Raw genomic sequence first — 21507 nt, 5'->3', positions numbered from 1 at the left:
GGTGCATATATGCTGCATGGACACCTCCATTGTCTGCCCATGGCTCCACAATGCCTCAGGGATCTCCAATATTCGGGAATTCATCTGCCTCTGATGCTCCAGGAAAACCCTCCTTGTTTGTGACACCCAAGGGCCAGCATCTTAGCCCAGCAGAGCATAGCTGTGTCTGTCCTCCGTCCTCCGAGGACAACTGTCAACAGCTGACTCTGCCTCACTCTCCTCCTCATGCTCATTCATGATGTGCGGTTCACCCAGTGCTCCCTGTTCTGTGTTAGATTGAGGCTGAACCGTGGTGAGTGTGTCTGTGCTGGTGGACGGTGCGGAGGAATGATGTGACGGTGCAGGCTCTGGAGCATCTCTCCTGGCTGAGGAGGCCGCGACAACTGGGCTGGGACATTCTGCTCACCCTCTGCAACTGCACTGGGCAGAAATATCCTGCATGCCCTTCACCTGAAGCTAGAGCAATCAAATGACCCTGCTCTTCATGGCTTCCCATCTCGCCATCACTCATGACCTGTTGCCATGGCACCCTCGTCAGCTCCAGCACTGCCTCCTCCATCAGGGTCAGAGTGTCGAGCTGCGGCACAAGACCATCCATCTGAGACATTTCCCTCGAATTGTGTCCACTCGCTTCTCCTACAGGATGAAGAACGATTTACGAGTAGGCTGCCCTCCCTCACCTATTCCATCATGAGATCCACATGAAATGTTGTGCTCCTCAGTGACACTCCCTCTTCAGTTATGCCCCCTAAACTTATAATGGAGCTCACCTTATTGTCGGCTGACACTGCAGAGCAGCACTGAGGCAGTACGGATGGCGGCGACGATGTCTTTCAGATGAGATGCTAAACTGAGGCCTTAATACTCTCTTAATATAGCGAACTGTGTGGAGAATAGTGGCCTTTATAAATAGAGACACAGAGTACAAAAGCAAGGAAGTTATGGTGAACTTTTATAAAACACTGGTTAGGCTTCAACTGGAGTATTGTGTCCAATTCTGGGCACCACACTTTAGGAAGGATGTGAAGAGGGTGCAAAAAAGATTTCGGAATGGTTTGTCAGATGAGGGACTTCAGTTACATGGGTAAATTGGAGAAGCTGGAGCTGTTGTCCTTCGAAATGGCAAGAGATTTGATCGAGGCAGATTCATTTGTGGCTTTCAAGAGGGAATTTGATAAGCACTGAAAGAGAAATCATTTGCAGAACTACAGGGAAAAGGCAGAGGAATGGGACTAGAGAGCCAGCATGGGCATGATGGGCTGAATGGCCTCCTTCTATGCTGTAACCATTCTATGATTCTATGGTTGTAAAAGACCACACAGCACTATTTCAAAGGAGAACAGGGGATTTATCGTTAGTGTCCTAGCCAATATTTATCCCTCAGTCAACATCACAAAAAAACGATGATCTGGTGGTTCTCACATCGTTGCTTGTTGGAGGTCTGTCTACCTTCCTTCCTTTCTCCCTTTTTTCCTTCCTTCGTTCACATAGAACCATAGAAAAGTTATGGCACAGAAAGAGGTGATTCAGCCCATTGTGTCTGCACCGGCTGAAAAACAAGCTGCCCAATCTCACCCCACCTTCCAGAACCTGGTCCGTCATCTTGCAGGTTACAGCACTTCAGGTGCAGGTCCAGGTAACTTTTACGTGAGTTGAGAGTTTCTGCCTCCACCACCGAGCCGAGCAGTCAATTCCAGACACCAACCACCCTCTGGGTGAAAAGGTTTTTCCTCATGTCCCCTCTAAATCCTTCTACCAATCACCTTAAATCTGTGCCCCCCGGTAATTGACCTCACCGCTAGGGGAAACAAGTCCTTCCTCTCTACTCTATCTAGGCCCCTCATAATTTTGAACACCTCAATTAAGTCACCTCTCAGCCTCCTCTGTTCTAAGGAAAACAATCCTAGCTGATCCAATCTTTCTTCATAGCTACAACTTTCAACATTCTTGTTAATCTCCTCTGTACTCTCTCCAGAGCAATCATGTCCTTTCTATAATGTGGTGACCAGAACTGTACACAATACTCCAGCTGTGGTCTAACCAGCATTTTATACAGTTCCAGCATTACATCCCTGCTTTTGTACTCGATACCTCGGCCAATAAAGGAAAGCATTCCAAATGCCTTCACCACTTTATCTCCCTGTCCTGCCACCTTCAGGGACCTGTGGACATGTACTCCAAGGTCTCTCACTTCTTCTACCCCTCCCAATATCCTCCTATTTATTGTGTATTCCCTCGCTATATTTGCCCTCCCCAAATGCATTTCCTCACACTCCTCCGGATTGAATTCCATTTGCCATTTTAACGCCCACTCAACCAAACCATTGATATCTTTCTGGAGTTTACAGCTATCCTCTTCACTATCAACTACACGGCCAATTTTTGTGTCATCTGCAAATTTCCTGACCATATCTCCAACATTTAAGCCCAAATCATTAATATATACCACAAACAGCAAGGGACCCAACAGTGAGCCCTGTGGAACGTCACTGGAAACTGCCTTCCATTCGCAAAAAATCCGTCAACCACTACTCTTTGTTTCCTGTCACTGAGCCAATTTTGGATCCAACTCGCCACATTCCCCTGTATCCCATGGGCTTTTATTTTTCTAACTAGTCTGCCATGCAGGACCTTGTCAAGTGCCTTACTAAAATCCATGTAAACCACATCCACTACACTACCCTCATCAATATTCCTAGTTACTTCCTCAAAAAATTCAATTAAGTTATGACGACACGACCTTCCCTTAACAAATCCATGCTGACTGTCCCTGATCAGTCCGTGACTTTCTAAGTGGCAGTTTATCCTATCTCTCAGAATTGATTCTAATAATTTGCCCACCACTGAGGTCAGATTGACCGGCCTATAGTTATTTGGCCTATCCCTCGCACCCTTTTTAAACAATGGTGCAACGTACCCAGACCTCCAATCCTCTGGTACCTCACCTGTATCTAGTGAGGATTTGAAGATGATCCTCAGTGCATCTGCTGTTTCCTTCCTAGTTTCCTTTAACAGCCTAGATACAATCCATCTGACTTGGTGATTTATCCACTTTCAAGGATGTCAGACCCTCTAATACTTCCTCTCTCATTATGCTCATCGTGTCTAATATTTCACACTACTCCTCTTTTACTACAATCTGCATCATCCCTCTCCTTTGTGAAGACAGAGACAAAAAAACTCATTAAGAACCTTGCCCACATCTTCTGCATCCATGCATAAGTTCCCTTGAACATCTCTGATAGGCCTAACCTTACCTTAGTTATCCTCTTGCTCTTAATTTAATAAAACATCTTTGGGTTTTCCTTGATCTTACCTGCCAATAATTTTTCATGTCCTTTCTTTGCTTTCCTAATTTCCTTTTTTACTTCACCTCTGCACTTTCTACACTCCTCTAGGCTTTCTCATGTATTAAGATTTTTGTGATCATCATAAGCTTTCTTTTTCTGCTTTAACTTACCCTGTAAGCCTCTAGATAACCCGGGGCTCTAGATTTGGCAGTGCCACCCTTTACCTCTGTGGGGACATGCCTACACTGTGCCTGTAGTATCTCGCTTTTGAATGCCTCCCACTGGTTTGCCACTGATTTTCCTTCAAGTAGCTGTATCCAGTCTACTTTCACCAGGTCACCTCTCAGTTTTGTAAAAATTGCCTTCCCCCAATTTAGAACTTTTACTCCTGTTTTATCTTTGTCCTTTCCATAATTATGCTAAAACTAACTGTATTATGGTCACTACCTCCAAGATGGTCACCGACTGCTACTTCATCCACTTGCCCAGCTTCATTTCCTGAGACTAAATCTAGAATTGTGCCCCCTCTCATTGGGCTTGTTACGTGCTGACGAAAAAAATTCTTTTGAATTCAAGAATTTTTTGCCCTCTGTGCCCTTCACACTGTTTGTATCCCAGGTGATATTAGGGTAGTTGAAATTTGATTTTTTATTCGTTCCTGGGATGTGGGTGTCATTGCCTAGGCTAGCACTTATTGCCCATTCCTAATTGACCTTGAGAAGGTGGTGGTGGGCTGCCTTCTTGAACCGCTGCAGTCCATGTGGTGTAGGTACACCTACGGTGCTGTTAGGAAGGGAGTTCCAGGATATTGGCCCAGCGACACTGAAGGAACGGTGATAAAGTTCCCAGTCAGGATGATGTGTGGCTTGGAGGGGAACTTGCAGGTGGTGGTGTTCCTATGCATTTGCTGTCCTTGTCCTTCTAGTTGGTAGAGGTCACTGGTTTGGAAGGTGCTGTCTGAGGAGCCTTGGTGCGTTGCTGCAGTGCATCTTGTAGATGGTACACACTGCTGCCACTGTACGTCAGTGTTGGAGGGAGTGCATTTTTTTTTTAGATTTAGATTTAGAGATGCAGCACTGAAACAGGCCCTTCGGCCCACCGAGTCTGTGCCGACCATTAACCACCCATCTATACTAATCCTACACTAATCCCATATTCCTACCACATCCTCACCTATCCCTATATTCCCCTACCACCTACCTATACTCGGGGCAATTTATAATGGCCAATTTACCTATCAAACTGCAAGTCTTTTGGCTGTGGGAGGAAACCGGAGCACCCGGAGGAAACCCACGGAGACACAGGGAGAACTTGCAAACTCCACACAGGCAGTACCCAGAATTGAACCCGGGTCCCTGGAGCTGTGAGGCTGCGGTGCTAACCACTGCGCCACTGTGCCGCCCCTGCATGTTTGTAGATGGTGTGCCAATCAAGCGGGCTGCTTTGTCTTGGATGGTGTCAAACCTCTTGAGTGTTGTTGAAGCTGCACCCATCCAGGCAAGTGGAGAGTATTCCATCACACTCCTGACTTGTGCCTTGTAGATGGCGGACAGGCTTTGGGAAGTCAGGAGGTAAGTTACTCACCGGAGAATTTCCAGCCTCTGACCTGGTCTTGTCACCATTGTATTTATGACTATTCTAGTTCCGTTTCTGGTCAATGGTAACCCCCAAGATGTTGATAGTGGGGGAATCAGTGATCAAAGAACAAAGAACAAAGAACAGTACAGTAATATAAAAGCAAAATACTGCGGATGCTGGAAATCTGAAACAAAAACAAGAAATGCTGGAATCACTCAGCAGGTCTGGCAGCATCTGTGGAAAGAGAAGCAGAGTTAACGTTTTGGGTCAGTGATCCTTCTTCGGAACAGTACAGCACAGGAACAGGCCATTCGGCCCTCCAAGCCTGCGCCGATCTTGATGCCTGCCTCAACTAAAACCTTCTGCACTTCCCGGGTCCGTATCCCTCTATTCCCATCCTATTCACGTATTTGTCAAGATGCCTCTTAAACGTCTCTATGGTACCTGCTTCCACCACCTCCCCCGGCAACAAGTTCCAGGCACTCACCACCCTCTGTGTAAAGAACCTGCCTCGCACATCCCCTCTAAACTTTGCCCCTCGCACCTTAAACCTATGTCCCCGAGTAACTGACTCTTCCACCCTGGGGAAAAGCTACTGACTATCCACTCTGTCCATGCCGCTTATAACTTTGTAAACCCCTATCATGTCGCCCCTCCACCTCCGTCGTTCCAGTGAAAACAATCCAAGTTTATCCAACCTCTCCTCATAGCTAATGCCCTCCAGACCAGGCAATATCCTGGTAAACCTCTTCTGTACCCTCTCCAAAGCTTCCACGTCCTTCTGGTAGTGTGGCGACCAGAATTGCACACAATATTCTAAGTGTGGCCTAACTAAAGTTCTGTACAGCTGCAGCATGACTTGCCAATTTTTATACTGTATGCCCCGACCGATGAAGGCAAGCATGCCGTATGCCTTCTTGACTACCTTATCCACCTGCGTTGCCACTTTCAGCGACCTGTGGACCTGTACGCCCAGATCTCTCTGCCTGTCAATACTCCTAAGGGTTCTGCCATTTACTGTATACTTCCCACCTGCATTAGACCTTCCAAAATGCATTACCTCACATTTGTCTGGATTAAACTCCATCTGCCATTTCTCCGCCCAAATTTCCAACCGATCTATATCCTGCTGTATCCTCTGACAATCCTTATCACTGTCCGCAACTCCACCAACCTTTGTGTCGTCCACAAACTTACTAATCAGACCAGCTACATTTTCCTCCAAATCATTTATATATACTACAAACAGCAAAGGTCCCAGCACTGATCCCTGCGGAACACCACTAGTCACATCCCTCCATTCAGAAAAGCACCCTTCCACTGCTACCCTCTGTCTTCTATGACCAAGCCAGTTCTGTATCCATCTTGTCAGCTCCCCTCTGATCCCGTGTGACTTCACCTTTTGCACCAGTCTGCCATGAGGGACCTTGTCAAAGGCTTTACTGAAGTCCATATAGATAACATCCACTGCCCTTCCTTCATCAATCATCTTCGTCACTTCCTCAAAAAACTCGATCAAGTTAGTGAGACACGACCTCCCCTTCACAAAACCATGCTGCCTCTTGCTAATAAGTCCATTTGTTTCCAAATGGGAGTAAATCCTGTCCCGAAGAATCCTCTCTAATAATTTCCCTACCACTGACGTAAGGCTCACCGGCCTATAATTTCCTGAATTATCCTTGCTACCCTTCTTAAATAAAGGAACAACATTGGCTATTCTCCAGTCCTCTGGGACCTCACCTGTCGCCAATGAGGATGCAAAGATTTCTGTCAGGACCCCAGCAATTTCTTCCCTTGCCTCCCTCAGTATTCTAGGGTAGATCCCATCAGGTCCTGGCGACTTACCTACCTTAATACTTTGCAAGACACCCAACACCTCCTCCTTTTTGATAATGAGATGACTGAGACTATCTGCACTCCCTTCCCTAGGCTCATCATCCACCAAGTCCTTCTCCTTGGTGAATACTGATGCAAAGTATTCATTTAGTACCTCGCCCATTTCCTCTGGTTCCACACATAGATTCCCTTCTCTGTCCTTGAGTGGGCCAACCCTTTCCCTGGTTACCCTCTTGCTCTTTATATACATATAAAAAGCCTTGGGATTTTCCTTAATCCTATTTGCCAATGACTTTTCATGACCCCTTTTAGCCCTCCTGACTCCTTGCTTAAGTTCCTTCCTACTGTCTTTATATTCCTCAAGGGCTTCATCTGTTCCCAGCCTTCCAGCCCTTAAGAATGCTTCCTTTTTCTTTTTGACTAGGCTCACAATATCCCTCGTTATCCAAGGTTCTCGAAACTTGCCAAACTTATCCTTCTTCCTCACAGGAACATGCTGGTCCTGGATTCTAATCAACTGACGTTTGAAAGACTCCCACATGTCAGATATTGATTTACCCTCAAACAGCCGCCCCCAATCTAAATTCTTCAGTTCCTGCCTAATATTGTTATAATTAGCCTTCCCCCAATTTAGCACCTTCACCCGAGGACTGCTCATCCTTATCCACGAGTACCTTAAAACTTATGGAATTATGGTCACTGTTCCCGAAATGCTCCCCTACTGAAACTTCAACCACCTGGCCGGGCTCATTCCCCAATAACAGGTCCAGTATGGCCCCATCCCTAGTTGGACTATCTACGTATTGTTTCAAGAAGCCCTCCTGGATGCTCCTTACAAATTCTGCCCCATCGACGCCCCTAGCACTAAGTGAGTCCCAGTCAATATAGGGGAAGTTAAAATCACCCACCACTACAACCCTGTTACCTTTACATCTTTCCAAAATCTGTCTACATATCTGCTCCTCTACCTCCCGCTGGCTTTTTGGAGGCCTGTAGTAAACCCCCAACATCATGACTGCACCTTTCCTATTCCTGAGCTCCACCCATATTGCCTCGCTGCATGACCCCTCCGAGGTGTCCTCCCGCAGTACAGCTGTGATATTCTCCTTAACCAGTAATGCAACTCCCCCACCCCTTTTACATAATCATAATGGCATTGAACGTCAAGGGGAGATGGTTAGATTCTCTCTTGTTGGAGATGGTCATTGCCTGGCACGTATGTGGCAAGAATGTTACTTGCCACTTAGCAGCCCAAGCCTGGATATTGTCCAGATCTTGCTGCATTTCTACTCGGGCTGCTTCAGTATCTGAGGAGTCACGAATGGTGCGGAACATTGTGCAATCATCAGCGAACATCCCCACTTCTGACCTTATGATTGAAGGAAGGTTATTGATGAAGCAGCTGAAGTTGGTTGGGCCGAGGACACTACCCTGAGGAACTCCTGCAGTGATGTCCTGGAACTGAGATGACTGACCTCCAACACCACAACCATCTTCCTTTGCGTTAGGTATGACTCCAACCAGCAGATAGTTTTCCCCCTGATTCCCATTGATTCCAGTTTTGCTAGGGCTCCTTGATGCCATACTCGGTCAAATGCTGCCTTGATGTCAAGTGCAGTCACTCCCACCTCACCTCTTGAGTTCAGCTCTTCTGTCCATTTTTGAACCAAGGCTGTAATGAGGTAAGGAGCTGAGTGGCCCTGGCGGAACCCAAATTGAACGTCACTGAAACAAAAACAAGAAATGCTGGAATCACTCAGCAGGTCTGGCAGCATCTGTGGAAAGAGAAGCAGAGTTAACGTTTCGGGTCAGTGACCCTTCTTCGGAGCTGACAAATATTAGAAAAGTCACAGATTATAAACAAGTGAGGTGGGGGTGGGGCAAGAGATAACAAAGGAGAAGGTGCAGATTGGACCAGGCCACATAGCTGACCAAAAGGTCACGGAGCAAAGGCAAACAATATGTTAATGGTGTGTTGAAAGACAAAGCATTAGTACAGATTAGGTGTGAATACACTGAATATTGAACAGCAGCAAGTGCAAACCTGAAGAAAAACAACCTGAAAAAAACTGAGTAGGTTATTGCTAAGCAAGTGCCACTTGATAGCACTGTTGACGACACCTTCCATCACTTTACTGATGATTGAGAGTAGACTTTTGGGGCAGTAATTGGCTGGGTTGGACTTGCCCTGCTTTTTGTGTACAGGACACACCTGGGCAATTTTCCACATTGCCGGGTAGATGCCAGTGTTGTAGCTTCACCAGGTTGACACCTCATTTTGAGGTATGCCCGGTGCTGCTCCTGGCATCCGCTCCTGCACACTTCATTGAACCAGGGTTGGTCTCCTGGCTTGATGGTAATGGTAGAGTGGGGGATATGTAACCATGAGGGTACAGATTGTGGCTGAGTACAATTTTGTTGCTGATGATGGCCCACAGCGCCTCATGGATGCCCAGTTTTGCGTTGCTAGATCTGTTCGAAATCTATCTTTTAGCACGGTGATAGTGCCACACAACACGATGGAGGGTATCCTCAATGTGAAGGCAGGACTTTGTCTTCACAAGGACTGTGCGGTGGTCACTCCAACCAGTACAGTCATGGACAGATGCATCTGCGGCATGCAGATTAGTGAGGACGAGGTCAAGTATACTTTTCCCTCTTGTTGGTTCCCTCACTACCTGCCACAGACCCAGTCTAGCAGCTATGTTCTTTAGGACTCGGCCAACTCGGTCAGTAGTGGTGCTACCGAGTCACTCTTGGTGATGGACATTGAAGTCCCCCATCCAGAGTACATTTTGTGCCCTTGCCACCCTCAGTGCTTCCTCCAAGTGCTGTTCAACATGGAGGAGTACTGAGTCATCAGCTGAGGGAGGGCGGTAGGTGGTAATCAGCAGGAGGTTACCTTGCCCGTGTTTGACCTGATGACATGAGACTTCATGGGGTCCAGAGTCGATGTTGAGGACCCCCAGGGCAACTCCCTCCCTACTGTATCCCACTGTGCCGCCAATTCTGCCGCCAGGGATGGTGATGGCAGTGTCTGGGACATTGTTTGTAAGATATAATTCCGTGAGTATGACTATGTCAGGCTGTTGCTTGACTAGTCTGTGGGACAGCTCTCCCAACTTTGGTACAAGCCCCCAGATATTAATAAGGAGGACTTTGCAGGGTCGACAGGGCTGGGTTTGCCGTTGTTTTTTCCGGTGCCTAGGTCGATGCCTGGTGGTCCGTCCGGTTTCATTCCTTCTTGACTTTGTAGCAGTTAGATACAACTGAGTGGCTTGCTAGGCCATTTCAGAGGGCATGTAAGAGTCAACCACATTGTTGTGGGTCTGGAGTTACATGTAGACCAGACCAGGTAAGGACTTCCTGGTAAGATTTCCTTCCCTAAAGGACATTAGTGAACCAGATGTGTTTTGACAACAATTGACAATGGTTTCATGGCCATCATTAGACTAGCTTTTTAATTCCAGATTTTTATTAATTGAATTCAAATTCCACATTCTGCCATAGTGGGATTTGAACCCATGTCCCCAGAACAATACCCTGGGTCTCTGGGTTACCAGTTGAGTGACAATACCAATATGCCACCAACTCCCCTCAAAAAAATCCCCAACTATTATTACCCAATTGTTTTTGCACTCAGAAACTTGCCTACATATTTGTTCTTCTATCTCCCTCTCACTATTTGGGGGTCGAGAGTACACTCCTGGTAGTGTGGCTGCCCCCTTTTTTATTTCTGAGCTCAACCCATATGGCCTCATTTGATTCATTTAACATATCATCCCTCCTCACGGCTGTAATTGATTCCTTAACTACTAATGCTACACACCCTCCTTTTATATCTCCCTGTCTATCCTGCCTGAAAACTCTATATCCAGGGATGTTGAGCTGCCATTGTTTCCCCTCTTAAGCCAAGTTTCCGTTATAGCAACGATATCATTTTGCCATGTGTCTATCTGTGCGCTCAGCTCATCGGCTTTATTTGCTATATTCCTTGCATTTAAATAAATATCTCTTAACATTGCCAAATTCCTGTGCTGCACATTTTTAAATCTTGCTGCACTAACCTGGCCCATGTGAGAAGGATGATGAAGCCCAGCCATGTTCGTTTGATTTAAGAATTCTAAACTAACAGCAGCTGTGCTGATTAATTTTTGTCGGCGCACACTTCACAACAATGGGGGTCATTTTCAGTGTCTCCCCATCCTGTTCACCTTCTCTACATAGAGAGAGGTTTGAATGCTTTGGCACTGCTGCTGTTGTTTGTCTCACAGTCTGTCTGCCAGCACACATGGGTGGTCTGATACATGCCTCTGGATACAGAGCACGACTGGGACAACCAAAGCAAACACCACAGAGCAGGAGAAGCTGCCAGAACAGGCAGGAGGAGGGGGGCACTCAGGAGGAGCAGGCCATACCCACAGAGGGCGTCTCCTACCTCAACTTTACTGAGCAGCAATCAATGAGGTGCCTTCACTTTACCAAGGGGGCTGTTGCAGAGATATATCACCCACTGCAGCCACAATAAAATCAGAGCCGGCCATTCAGGAGAGAAGTGAGGAAATACCTCTTCACACAAAAGGTGGTGGAAGTCTGGAACTCTCTTCCACAAAACATGTAGAATGCCTTGCATGCTCCACATCAGTACCCTAGAATATTTATCAATCGAGAGAGATTCCACTCCCTCAATGTGCAGCTGGTTTGTGGCCATCGTGCAGGTCGGTGCCCGTTATCCCGGCAATAGTCCTTTCCTCCTGTGCCATGTTCATTCCAGCCAGGTTGCCAGGTTACAGGCTGGCTATTGGGTGACAAGGGTTATCCCTCCAGACCTGGCTCAGAACTGCAGTGAGGATTCTGTGCACATCTGCACAGCAAGAGTACAATGAGAAGCACACTGCCACAAGGAACATCACCAAGGAAACAACTTCTGTACTCAAACAACACTTCCACTGCCTGGATCATTCCAGGGGGGACTTCCAGTAAAGTCCTCAGTGGATAGCCTGGTTGGTGATCGTCTGCTGCAGGCTCCATAACTTCTCCATCATGAGGACCCTTATCCCCACCTGAAAATCAACAAGTTCAGGGGAGAGAGCAGGAAGAGGAGGAGGAGGAGGAACAAGCAGAGGAGGAGGAAGAGGCGGAGGGGGAGGAAGAGGCAGAGGAGGAGGAAGAGGCGGAGGGGGAGGAAGAGGCGGAGGGGGAGGAAGAGGCGGAGGGGGAGGAAGAGGCGGAGGAGGAGGAAGAGGCAGAGGAGGGAGGAAGAGGCAGAGGAGGGAGGAAGAGGCGGAGAGGGAGGAAGAGGAGGAGGGGGAGGAAGAGGCGGAGTGGGAGGAAGAGGCGGAGGAGGAGGAAGAGGCAGAGGAGGAGGAAGAGGCGGAGGGGGAGGAAGAGGCAGAGGAGGAGGAAGAGGCGGAGGGGGAGGACAAGGCGGAGGGGGAGGAAGAGGCAGAGGAGGAGGAAGAGGCGGAGGGGGAGGACGAGGCGGAGTGGGAGGAAGAGGCAGAGGAGGAGGAAGAGGCGGAGGGGGAGGAAGAGGAGGAGGGGGAGGAAGAGGCGGAGTGGGAGGAAGAGGCGGAGGAGGAGGAAGAGGCAGAGGAGGAGGAAGAGACGGAGGAGGAGGAAGAGACAGAGGAGGAGGAAGAGGCGGAGGGGGAGGACAAGGCGGAGGGGGAGGAAGAGGCAGAGGAGGAGGAAGAGGCGGAGGGGGAGGACGAGGCGGAGGGGGAGGAAGAGGCAGAGGAGGAGGAAGAGGCGGAGGGGGAGGAAGAGGAGGAGGGGGAGGAAGAGGCGGAGTGGGAGGAAGAGGCGGAGGAGGAGGAAGAGGCAGAGGAGGAGGAAGAGACGGAGGAGGAGGAAGAGACAGAGGAGGAGGAAGAGGCGGAGGGGGAGGACAAGGCGGAGGGGAGGAAGAGGCAGAGGAGGAGGAATAGGCAGAGGGGGAGAAAGAGGCGAAGGAGGAGGAAGAAGCGGAGGAAGAGGAAGAGGCTCAGGAGGAGGAAGATGCGGTGGGGGAGGAAGAGGCGGAGGGGGAGGAAGAGGCGGAGAAGGAGGAAGAGGTGGAGGAGGAGGAAGAGGCAGAGGAGGAAGAGGCGGAGGGGGAGGAAGAGGGGGAGGAAGAGGCGGACGAGGAGGAAGCGGCGGAGGGGGAGGAAGAAGTGGAAGAGGAGGAAGAGGCAGCGGAGGAAGAGGCAGAGGAGGAAGAAGAGGCGGAGGGGGAGGAAGAGGCAGAGGGGGAGGAAGAAGTGGAAGAGGAGGAAGAGGCAGAGGAGAAAAAGGCGGAGGAGGAGGGTGGAGGAGGAGGAAGAGGCAGAGGAGGAAGAGGCGGAGGAGGAGGAAGAGGCAGAGGAGGAAGAGGCGTAGGCGGAAGAGGCGGAGGAGCAGGAAGAGACTGAGGAGGAGGAAGAGGCAGACAGGGAGGAAGAGGCGGAGGGGAAGGAAGAGGCGAAGGAGGAGGAAGAGGCGGAGGAGGAGGAAGAAGTGGAAGAGGAGGAAGAGGCAGCGGAGGAAGAGGCAGAGGAGGAAGAAGAGGCGGAGGGGGAGGAAGAGGCAGAGGGGGAGGAAGAAGTGGAAGAGGAGGAAGAGGCAGAGGAGAAAAAGGCGGAGGAGGAGGGTGGAGGAGGAGGAAGAGGCAGAGGAGGAAGAGGCGGAGGAGGAGGAAGAGGCAGAGGAGGAAGAGGCGTAGGCGGAAGAGGCGGAGGAGCAGGAAGAGACTGAGGAGGAGGAAGAGGCGGACAGGGAGGAAGAGGCGGAGGGGAAGGAAGAGGCGAAGGAGGAGGAAGAGGCGGAGGAGGAGGAAGAAGTGGAAGAGGAGGAAGAGGCAGAGGAGGAGGAAAAGTCGGAGGAGGAAGAGGCAGAGGAGGAAGAAGCCAAGGAGGAGGAAGAGGCGGAGGGGGAGGACGAGGCAGAGGGGGAGGAAGAGGCAGAGGAGGAAGAAGCCAAGGAGGAGGAAGAGGCGGAGGGGGAGGACGAGGCAGAGGGGGAGGAAGAGGCATAGGAGGCGGAACAGGCGGAGAGGGAGACAGAGGCAGAGGAGGAGGAAGAGGCGGAGGGGGGAGGAAGAGGCGGAGGAGGAGGAAGAGGCGGAGGGGAGGAAGAGGCAGAGGAGGAGGAAGAGGCGAAGGGGGAGGAAGAGGTGGAAGAGGCGGAGGGGGAGGAAGAGGCAGAGGAGGAGGAAGAGGCGGAGAGGGAGGCAGAGGCAGAGGAGGAGGAAGAGGCGGAGTGGGAGGAAGAGGCGGAGGAGGAGGAAGAGCCGGAGGGGGAGGAAGAGGCAGAGGAGGAGGAAGAGGTGAAGGGGGAGGAAGAGGCGGAGGGGGAGGAAGAGGCGGAGGAGGAGGAAGAGGCAGAGGGGGAGGAAGAGGCAGAGGAGGAGGAAGAGGCGGAGGGGGAGGAAGAGGAGGAGGGGGAGGAAGAGGCGGAGTGGGAGGAAGAGGTGGAGGAGGAGGAAGAGGCAGAGGAGGAAGAGGCGGAGGCGGAGGAAGAGGCGGAGCGGGAGGAAGAGGCGGAGGGGGAGGAAGAGGCGGAGTGGGAGGAAGAGGTGGAGGAGGAGGAAGAGGCAGAGGAGGAAGAGGCGGAGGCGGAGGAAGAGGCGGAGGAGGAGGAAGAGGCGGAGGAGGAGGAAGAGGCGGAGGAGGAGGAAGAAGTGGAAGAGGAGGAAGAGGCAGAGGAGGAAGAGGCAGAGGAGGAGGAAGGGGCGGAGCGGGAGGAAGAGGCGGAGGAGGAGGAAGAGGCGGAGGAGGACGAAGAAGTGGAAGAGGAGGAAGAGGCAGAGGAGGAAGAGGCAGAAGAGGAGGAAGAGGCAGAGGAGGAAGAGGCGGAGGAGGAGGAAGAGGCGTAGGAGTAAGAGGCAGAGGAGGAAGAGGCAGAGGAGGAAGAAGAGGCGGGAGGGAGGAAGAAGCGGAGGAGGAGTAAGATGCGGAGGAGGAGGAAGAGGCGAGGGGGAGCTAGAGGCAGAGGAGGAGGATGAGGTGCAGGGGGAGGAAGAGGCGGAGGAGAGGAAGAGGTGGAGGGGGAGGAAGAGGCGGAGGGGGAGGAAGAGGCGGAGGAGGAGGATGAGGCAGAGGGGGAGGAAGAGGCGGAGGAGGAGGAAGAAGCGAAGGAGGAGGAAGAGGCGGAGGGGGAGGAAGAGGCGGAGGAGGAGGAAGAGTTGGAGGAGGAGGAAGAGGCGGAGGGGGAGGAAGAGGCAGAGGAGGGGGAACAGGCGGTGGGGGAGGAAGAGGAAGAGGAGGAGGATGAGGCGCAGGGGGAGGAAGAGGCGGAGGAGGAGGAAGAGGTGGAGGGGGAGGAAGAGGCGGAGGGGGAGGAAGAGGCGGAGGAGGAGGATGAGGTGGAGGGGGAGGAAGAGGCGGAGGAGGAGTAAGAAGCGGAGGAGGAGGAAGAGGCGGAGGGGGAGGAAGTCGCGGAGGGGGAGGAAGAGGCGGAGGAGGAGGATGAGGTGGAGGGGGAGGAAGAGGCGGAGGAGGAGTAAGAAGCGGAGGAGGAGGAAGAGGCGGAGGGGGAGGAAGTCGCGGAGGGGGAGGAAGAGGCAGAGGAGGAGGAAGAGGCAGAGGAGGAGGAGGCGGAGGAGAAGGAAGAAGTGGAAGAGGAGTAAGAGGCAGAGGAGGAAGAGGCGGAGAAGGAGGAAGCGGCAGAGGAGGAAGAGGTGGAGGAGGAGGAAGAGGCGGAGGGGGAGGAAGAGGTTGAAGAGGAGGAAGAGGCAGAGGAGGGTGGAGTAGGAGGAAGAGGTTGAAGAGGAGGAAGAGGCAGAGGAGGAGGAAGAGGCAGAGGAGGAAGAGGTGGAGGGGGAGGAAGAGGCAGAGGGGGAGGAAGAGGCAGGGGAGGAAGAGGCGGAGGAGAAGGAAGAAGTGGAAGAGGAGTAAGAGGCAGAGGAGGAAGAGGCGGAGGAGGAGGAAGAGGCAGAGGAGGAAGAGGTGGAGGGGGAGGAAGAGGCGGAGGGGGAGGAAGAGGTTGAAGAGGAGGAAGAGGCAGAGGAGGAAGAGGTGGAGGAGGAGGAAGAGGTTGAAGAGGAGGAAGAGGCAGAGGAGGAAGAGGCGGAGGAGGAGGCAGAGGCAGAGGAGGTGGAGGAAGAGGCGGAGGGGGAGGAAGAGGCAGAGGTGGAGGAGGAAGAGGAGGAGGGGGAGGAAGAGGCGGAGGAGTAAGGAAGAGGCGGAGGGGAGGAAGAAGTGGAAGAGAAGAGGCGGAGGAGGAGGAAGAAGTGGAAGAGGAGGAAGAGGCAGAGGAGGAAGAGGTGGAGGAGGAGGAAGAAGCGGAGGAGGAGGAAGAGGCGGAGGAGGAGGAAGAGGCGGAGTGGGAGGAAGAGGCAGAGGTGGAGGATGAGGCGCAGGGGGAGGAAGAGGCGGAGGAGGAGGAAGAGGTGGAGGAGGAGGAAGAGGCGGAGGGGGAGGAAGAGGTGGTGAAGGAGGAAGAGGTGGAGGAGGAGGAAGAGGCAGAGGTGGAAGAAGCGGAGGCGGAGGAAGAGGCTGAGCGGGAGGAAGATGCGGAGGAGGAGGAAGAGGCGGAGGAGGAGGAAGAAGTGGAAGAGGAGGAAGAGGCAGAGGAGGAAGAGGCAGAAGAGGAGGAAGAGGCGGAGGAGGAAGAGGCGGAGGAGGAGGAAGAGCCGTAGGAGTAAGAGGCAGAGGAGGAAGAGGCAGAGGAGGAAGAGGTGGGGGGAGGAAGAAGCGGAGGAGGAGGAAGAGGCGGAGGAGGAGGAAGAGGCAGAGGAGGAAGAGGTGGAGGAGGAGGAAGAAGCAGAGGAGGAGGAAGAGGCGGAGGAGGAGGAAGAGGCGGAGTGGGAGGAAGAGGCAGAGGTGGAGGATGAGGCGCAGGGGGAGGAAGAGGCGGAGGAGGAGGAAGAGGTGGAGGGGGAGGAAGAGGCGGAGGGGGAGGAAGAGGCAGAGGAGGAAGAGGCGGAGGCGGAGGAAGAGTCGGAGCGGGAGGAAGAGGCGGAGGAGGAGGAAGAGGCGGAGGAGGAGGAAGAAGTGGAAGAGGAGGAAGAGGCAGAGGAGGAAGAGGCAGAAGAGGAGGAAGAGGCGGAGGAGGAAGAGGCGGAGGAGGAGGAAGAGGCGTAGGAGTAAGAGGCAGAGGAGGAAGAGGCAGAGGAGGAAGAGGTGGGGGGAGGAAGAAGCGGAGGAGGAGGAAGAGGCGGAGGGGGAGGAAGAGGCAGAGGAGGAGGATGAGGCGCAGGGGGAGGAAGAGGCGGAGGAGGAGGAAGAGGTGGAGGGGGAGGAAGAGGCGGAGGGGAGGAAGAGGCGGAGGAGGAGGATGAGGCGGGGGGAGGAAGAGGCGGAGGAGGAGGAAGAAGCGAAGGAGGAGGAAGAGGCAGAGGAGGAAGAAGTTGCGGAGGGGGAGGAAGAGGCGGAAGGGGAGGAAGAGGCGGAGGAGGAGGAAGAGTTGGAGGAGGAGGAAGAGGCGGAGGGGGAGGAAGAGGCAGAGGAGGGGGAACAGGCAGTGGGGGAGGAAGAGGCAGAGGAGGAGGATGAGGCGCAGGGGGAGGAAGAGGCGGAGGAGGAGGAAGAGGTGGAGGGGGAGGAAGAGGCGGAGGGGGAGGAAGAGGCGGAGGAGGAGGATGAGGCGGAGGCGGAGGGGGAGGAAGAGGCGGAGGAGGAGTAAGAAGCGGAGGAGGAGGAAGAGGCGGAGGGGGAGGAAGTCGCGGAGGGGGAGGAAGAGGCGGAGGAGGAGGAAGAGGCAGAGGAGGAGGAGGAAGAGGCAGAGGAGGAGGAGGAAGAGGCGGAGGGGAGGAAGAGGTGGAGGGGGAGGAAGAGGCGGCGGGTGAGGAAGAGGCGGAGGGGGAGGAAGAGGCGGAGGTGGAGGAAGAGGCAGAGGGGGAGGAAGAGGCGGAGGAGGAGGGAAAGGCTGAGGGGGAGGAAGAGGCGGAGGGGGAGGAAGAGGCGGCAGGTGAGGAAGTGGCGGAGGGGGAGGGAAAGGCAGAGGGGGAGGAAGAGGCGGAGTGGGAGGAAGAGTCGGAGGGGGAGGAAGAGGCGGAGGGGGAGGAAGAGGCGGAGGGGAGGAAGAAGTGGAAGAGGAGTAAGAGGCAGAGGAGGAAGAGGCGGAGGGGAGGAAGAAGTGGAAAAGAAGAGGCGGAGGGGGAGGAAGAGGCTGAGGAGGAGGAATAGGCTGAGGGGGGGGGAGGGCAGATGAAGGAGGTAGAGGCGGAGGGGGGGGAAGGGCAGGAGGAGGAGGAAGAGGCGGAGGGGGAGGAAGGGCAGGAGGAGTGGCAGCGACCAAGAAAGCCTGTCCCTGTTGATAATTTTGCTGACCCCATAAGACTGTTATCGATGAGAAGTTTAATTAATTCACATCGATCACTATTCATTCACCAACTGTCCCACAAACGTTCCCTCTTCTTAATCCACCGTCATGTTGCTTTCCTTCACTCCAGTTCTCACTTCAGTATGAACACAAATCCAAATCCAAAAACAAATTTACCAAATAAATAATCTTGGCCTTTCCAGAAAATATGACAATTTATCCTCATGCAGACGCTTGGTGCTTGCCTTTTGTGTTCCTTTGCCTACCCTTGTGTTCCTGTGAGGTTTATTTTCCCAGTATCTAAAACTTGGGAGGTGGAAGGCTGCTGTGCTTCCAATGAGGACACTGCAGATGGTCTTGGAGGGCAACTTTGAGCAGTTCTGGGTCTGAAAGACCTGGCCTCAGACTGGACCATGTCAGCCTGGGCTGTAGCAGTCTGAGCCAGCTGGCTGACAGGCCTGCTGAGGCACTGGCAGAATGGCTGGCTGGAAACAAGATACGCTGTCATCCTGAGAGAGGACAACAGTTTTGTGCAGCATGAAACCAAGGCCACTCTCCTGTGGCCGCACCTCATCACTCCGAGTGCACTGCTTGAGAATAGAGTGCTGGAATGCTGTGACACCCTGGAAGCTCCTTTCGACACTGGCACCCAGAGTCAAGATGGCAGCTGTCCAATCTTCCATGGCAGCAGTTAATGCAGTGAAGGAAGTTATAAGATTTGTCATGAGGCACTGCATCGTGATGGGTTCCACTGCATTGCTGATGGAGCTAATCACTCGGTCTGTGTTGGCCAGAAAGGTATCCATGCTCTGAAAATCCATGCACTAAGTTGGAGCTGGTCTCCCATGAGCATTTCCAGATGTCTGCCCATTAGATTTCTTTCATCGCCTGGTAAATTGAAGTCTGCATCTGAATCATTTGCAGCAGACCTGGTATGCATCCTCATCCTCAGGCGAGCTGGTACTTGTAGTGTCCCAACCATCGGAACATAGGAACAGGAGGAACCTTGAGCCTGTTCCACATTCAGTAAGATTATGTCTCATTGGTGAACTAGCTCCACACTGCACTTTACAGCACCTAGAAAAACTAGCGATGACCTGACCAGATCTAACATTGAGAAGATAACTTTACATCACGTATCTTTACCCAGCCTTTGTCTATATCCCTTAAAATCTCTGCATAACAAAAATCAATCAATCTCAGATTTAAAATAAACAATTGATTCAGCATCAATTACCATTTACGGAAGAAAGCTCTGAACTTCTACCACCCTTTGTGTGTTTTTTTTATTCTTTCGTGGGATGTGGGAGTCACAGGCCAGGCCAGCATTTATTGCCCATCCGTAATTGCCCTTGAACTGAGTGGCTTGCTGGGCCATTTCGAGGGCATGTAAGAGTCAATCACATTGCTGTGGATCTGGAGTCACATGTAGGCCAGACCAGGTAAGGACAGCAGATTTCCTTCACTAAAGGACATTAGTGAACCAGATGGGTTTTTACAACAATCGACAATGGTTTCATGGCCATCATTTGACTAGCTTTTTTAATTCCAGATTTATTAATTAAATTCAAATTCCACCTTCTGCCGTGGTGGGATTCGAACCCATGTCCCCAGAGCAATACCTGGGTCTTTGGGTTACTAGTCCAGTGACAATACCAGTACGCCATCGCCTCCCCTAGAAGTGCTTCCTCATTTCACTCCTAAAGGTCTGGCTCTAAATTTTAGACTAGGTCCCCTTGTCCTTGACACCCCAACCAGAGGAAATAGTTTATTTCGATTTACCCTATCACTTCCCCTTAATATCTTGAAAACTTTAATTAAATCACCCCTTAACCTTCTAAATTCCAGAGTATACAACCCTAGTTTGTGTAATCCCTCCTTGTAATTTAACCCTTGGATCCAGATATCATTCTGGTAAATCTGCTCTGCACTTCCTCCAAGGCCAATATATCCTTCCCAAGGTGTGGTGCTCAGAACTACTGACAGTAACAGCAGGTGTGGTCTAACCAGGGCTTTGTATAACTGTAAGTATGACTTCTACCCCCTTGTATTCTAGTCCAATAGATATAAAGGCCAGTATTCTATTAGCCTTTTTTATTATTTTCTGCACTGGTTTGTGACGTATTAATGATCTATGTACTTGAGTCTTTTTGGATCTCACTTTTCACTCTTTACAAATTACACTGTTCTATCCTTTTTAGGTCCAAGGTGGATGGCCTCACATTTGCCTATATTGAAATCCATTTGCCACAGTTTTGCCCAGTCACTTAATCTGTCAATATCTCTTTGTAATGTTATGCTTCCACTGACACTGCTTACAATGCTGCATATCTTGCGTCATCAGAAATCTTGGATATGACTCTTTCTATCCCATCATGTAAGTCCTTAATATTCAATGAGGCTCGTTGAGGAGTATAGGAGGGCATGCCAGGAGCAGCACCAGGCGTACCTCAAAATGAGATGCCAACCTGGTGAAGCTACAATACAGGACCACATGCATTCCAAACAGGGGAAGCAGCATGCGATAGACAGAGCTAAGTGATCCCACAACCAATGGATCCGATCAAAGCTCTGCAGTCTTGTCACATCCAGTCGTGAATGGTGGTGAACAATTAAACAACTAACAGGAGGAGGTGGCTCCACAAATATCCCCATCCTCAATGATGGGGAGCCCAGCATGTCAGTCCAAAAGACAAGGCTGAAGCATTTGCAACCATCTTCAGCCAGAGGTGGCAAGTGGATGATCCATCTCAGCCTCCTCCTGAGGTCCCCAGCATAACAGATGCCAGTCTTTAGCCAATTCAATTCACTCCACGTGATATCCAGAAATGGGCCCTGTCAACATCCCAGCTGTAGTACTGAAGACTTGTGCTCCAAAACTAGTCACATCCCTAGCCAAGCTGTTCCAGTACAACTACAACACTGGCATCTACCCGGCAGTGTGGAAAATTGCCCAGGTATGTCCTGTCCACAAAAAAGCAGAATTTCCGCCCTATTAGTCTACTCTCAATTATAAACAAAGTGATGAAAAATATTGTTGACAGTGCTATCTAGTGGCATTTACTCACTAATAACCTGCTCACTGATGCTTAGTTTGAGTTCCACCAGGATCACTTAGCTCCAGCCCTCAATACAGCCTTGGTCCCAACATGGAAAAAAGAGCTGAATTCCAGAGGTGAGAGTGCACTTAACGTCAAGGCAGCATTTGACCAGGTGTGGCATCAAGGAGCCCGAGCAAAATTGAAGTCAATGGGAATCGAGTGGAAAACGCTCCACTGGTTGGAGTCATACCTAGCACAAAAAAGGTGTTGGAGGTGAATAATCTCAGTCCCAGGAAACATTACAGGAGTTCCTCAGGGTAGTGTTCTAGGCCCAACCATCTTCAGCTGCTTCATCAATGACCTTCCTTCAATCATAAGGTCAGAAGTGGGGATGCTCGCTGATGATTGCAGTGTTCAGCACCATTCGTTACTCCTCAGATACTGAAGCAGTCCGTGCCCACATGAACAAGATCTGGACAATATCCTGGCTTGGGCTCATGCCAGACAAGTGCCAGGCAATGACCATCTCAACCAAGAGA

The 21507-nt window shown here is 51.5% G+C and overlaps 1 protein-coding gene across 1 annotated transcript; it reads left to right on the top strand.

The window, feature by feature from the left end:
- Window positions 1-1506: 1506 nt before the first annotated feature.
- LOC137351479 (cilia- and flagella-associated protein 251-like) lies at window positions 1507-17791 on the top strand. The gene is made up of 4 exons (XM_068015926.1): window positions 1507-1636; window positions 14828-15056; window positions 15861-16298; window positions 17389-17791. The coding sequence occupies exons 1-4, from the start codon at window positions 1507-1509 to the stop codon at window positions 17789-17791; spliced, it is 1200 nt and encodes a 399-aa protein (XP_067872027.1).
- The last annotated feature ends 3716 nt before the right edge of the window (window positions 17792-21507 follow it).

Source organism: Heterodontus francisci, chromosome 36 (genome assembly GCF_036365525.1).
Source record: "Heterodontus francisci isolate sHetFra1 chromosome 36, sHetFra1.hap1, whole genome shotgun sequence".
Taxonomy (NCBI): Eukaryota; Metazoa; Chordata; class Chondrichthyes; order Heterodontiformes; family Heterodontidae; genus Heterodontus; species Heterodontus francisci.
This window is presented reverse-complemented; position numbering and strand designations above follow the sequence as displayed.

Excerpts from the sequence above, each read along its gene's own strand:
- LOC137351479 (XM_068015926.1), top strand. The coding sequence starts at position 1,507 with ATGGCACAGAAAGAGGTGATTCAGCCCATTGTGTCTGCACCGGCTGAA. Across the intron at positions 15,057-15,860 it reads GAGGAAGAGGCGGAGGAGGA|AAGTGGAAGAGAAGAGGCGG; the intron begins GTAAGAAGCGGA and ends GAGGGGAGGAAG. Across the intron at positions 16,299-17,388 it reads GCGGAGGAGGAGGAAGAGCC|AGGAGGAGGAGGAAGAGGCG; the intron begins GTAGGAGTAAGA and ends AGGAAGAGGCAG.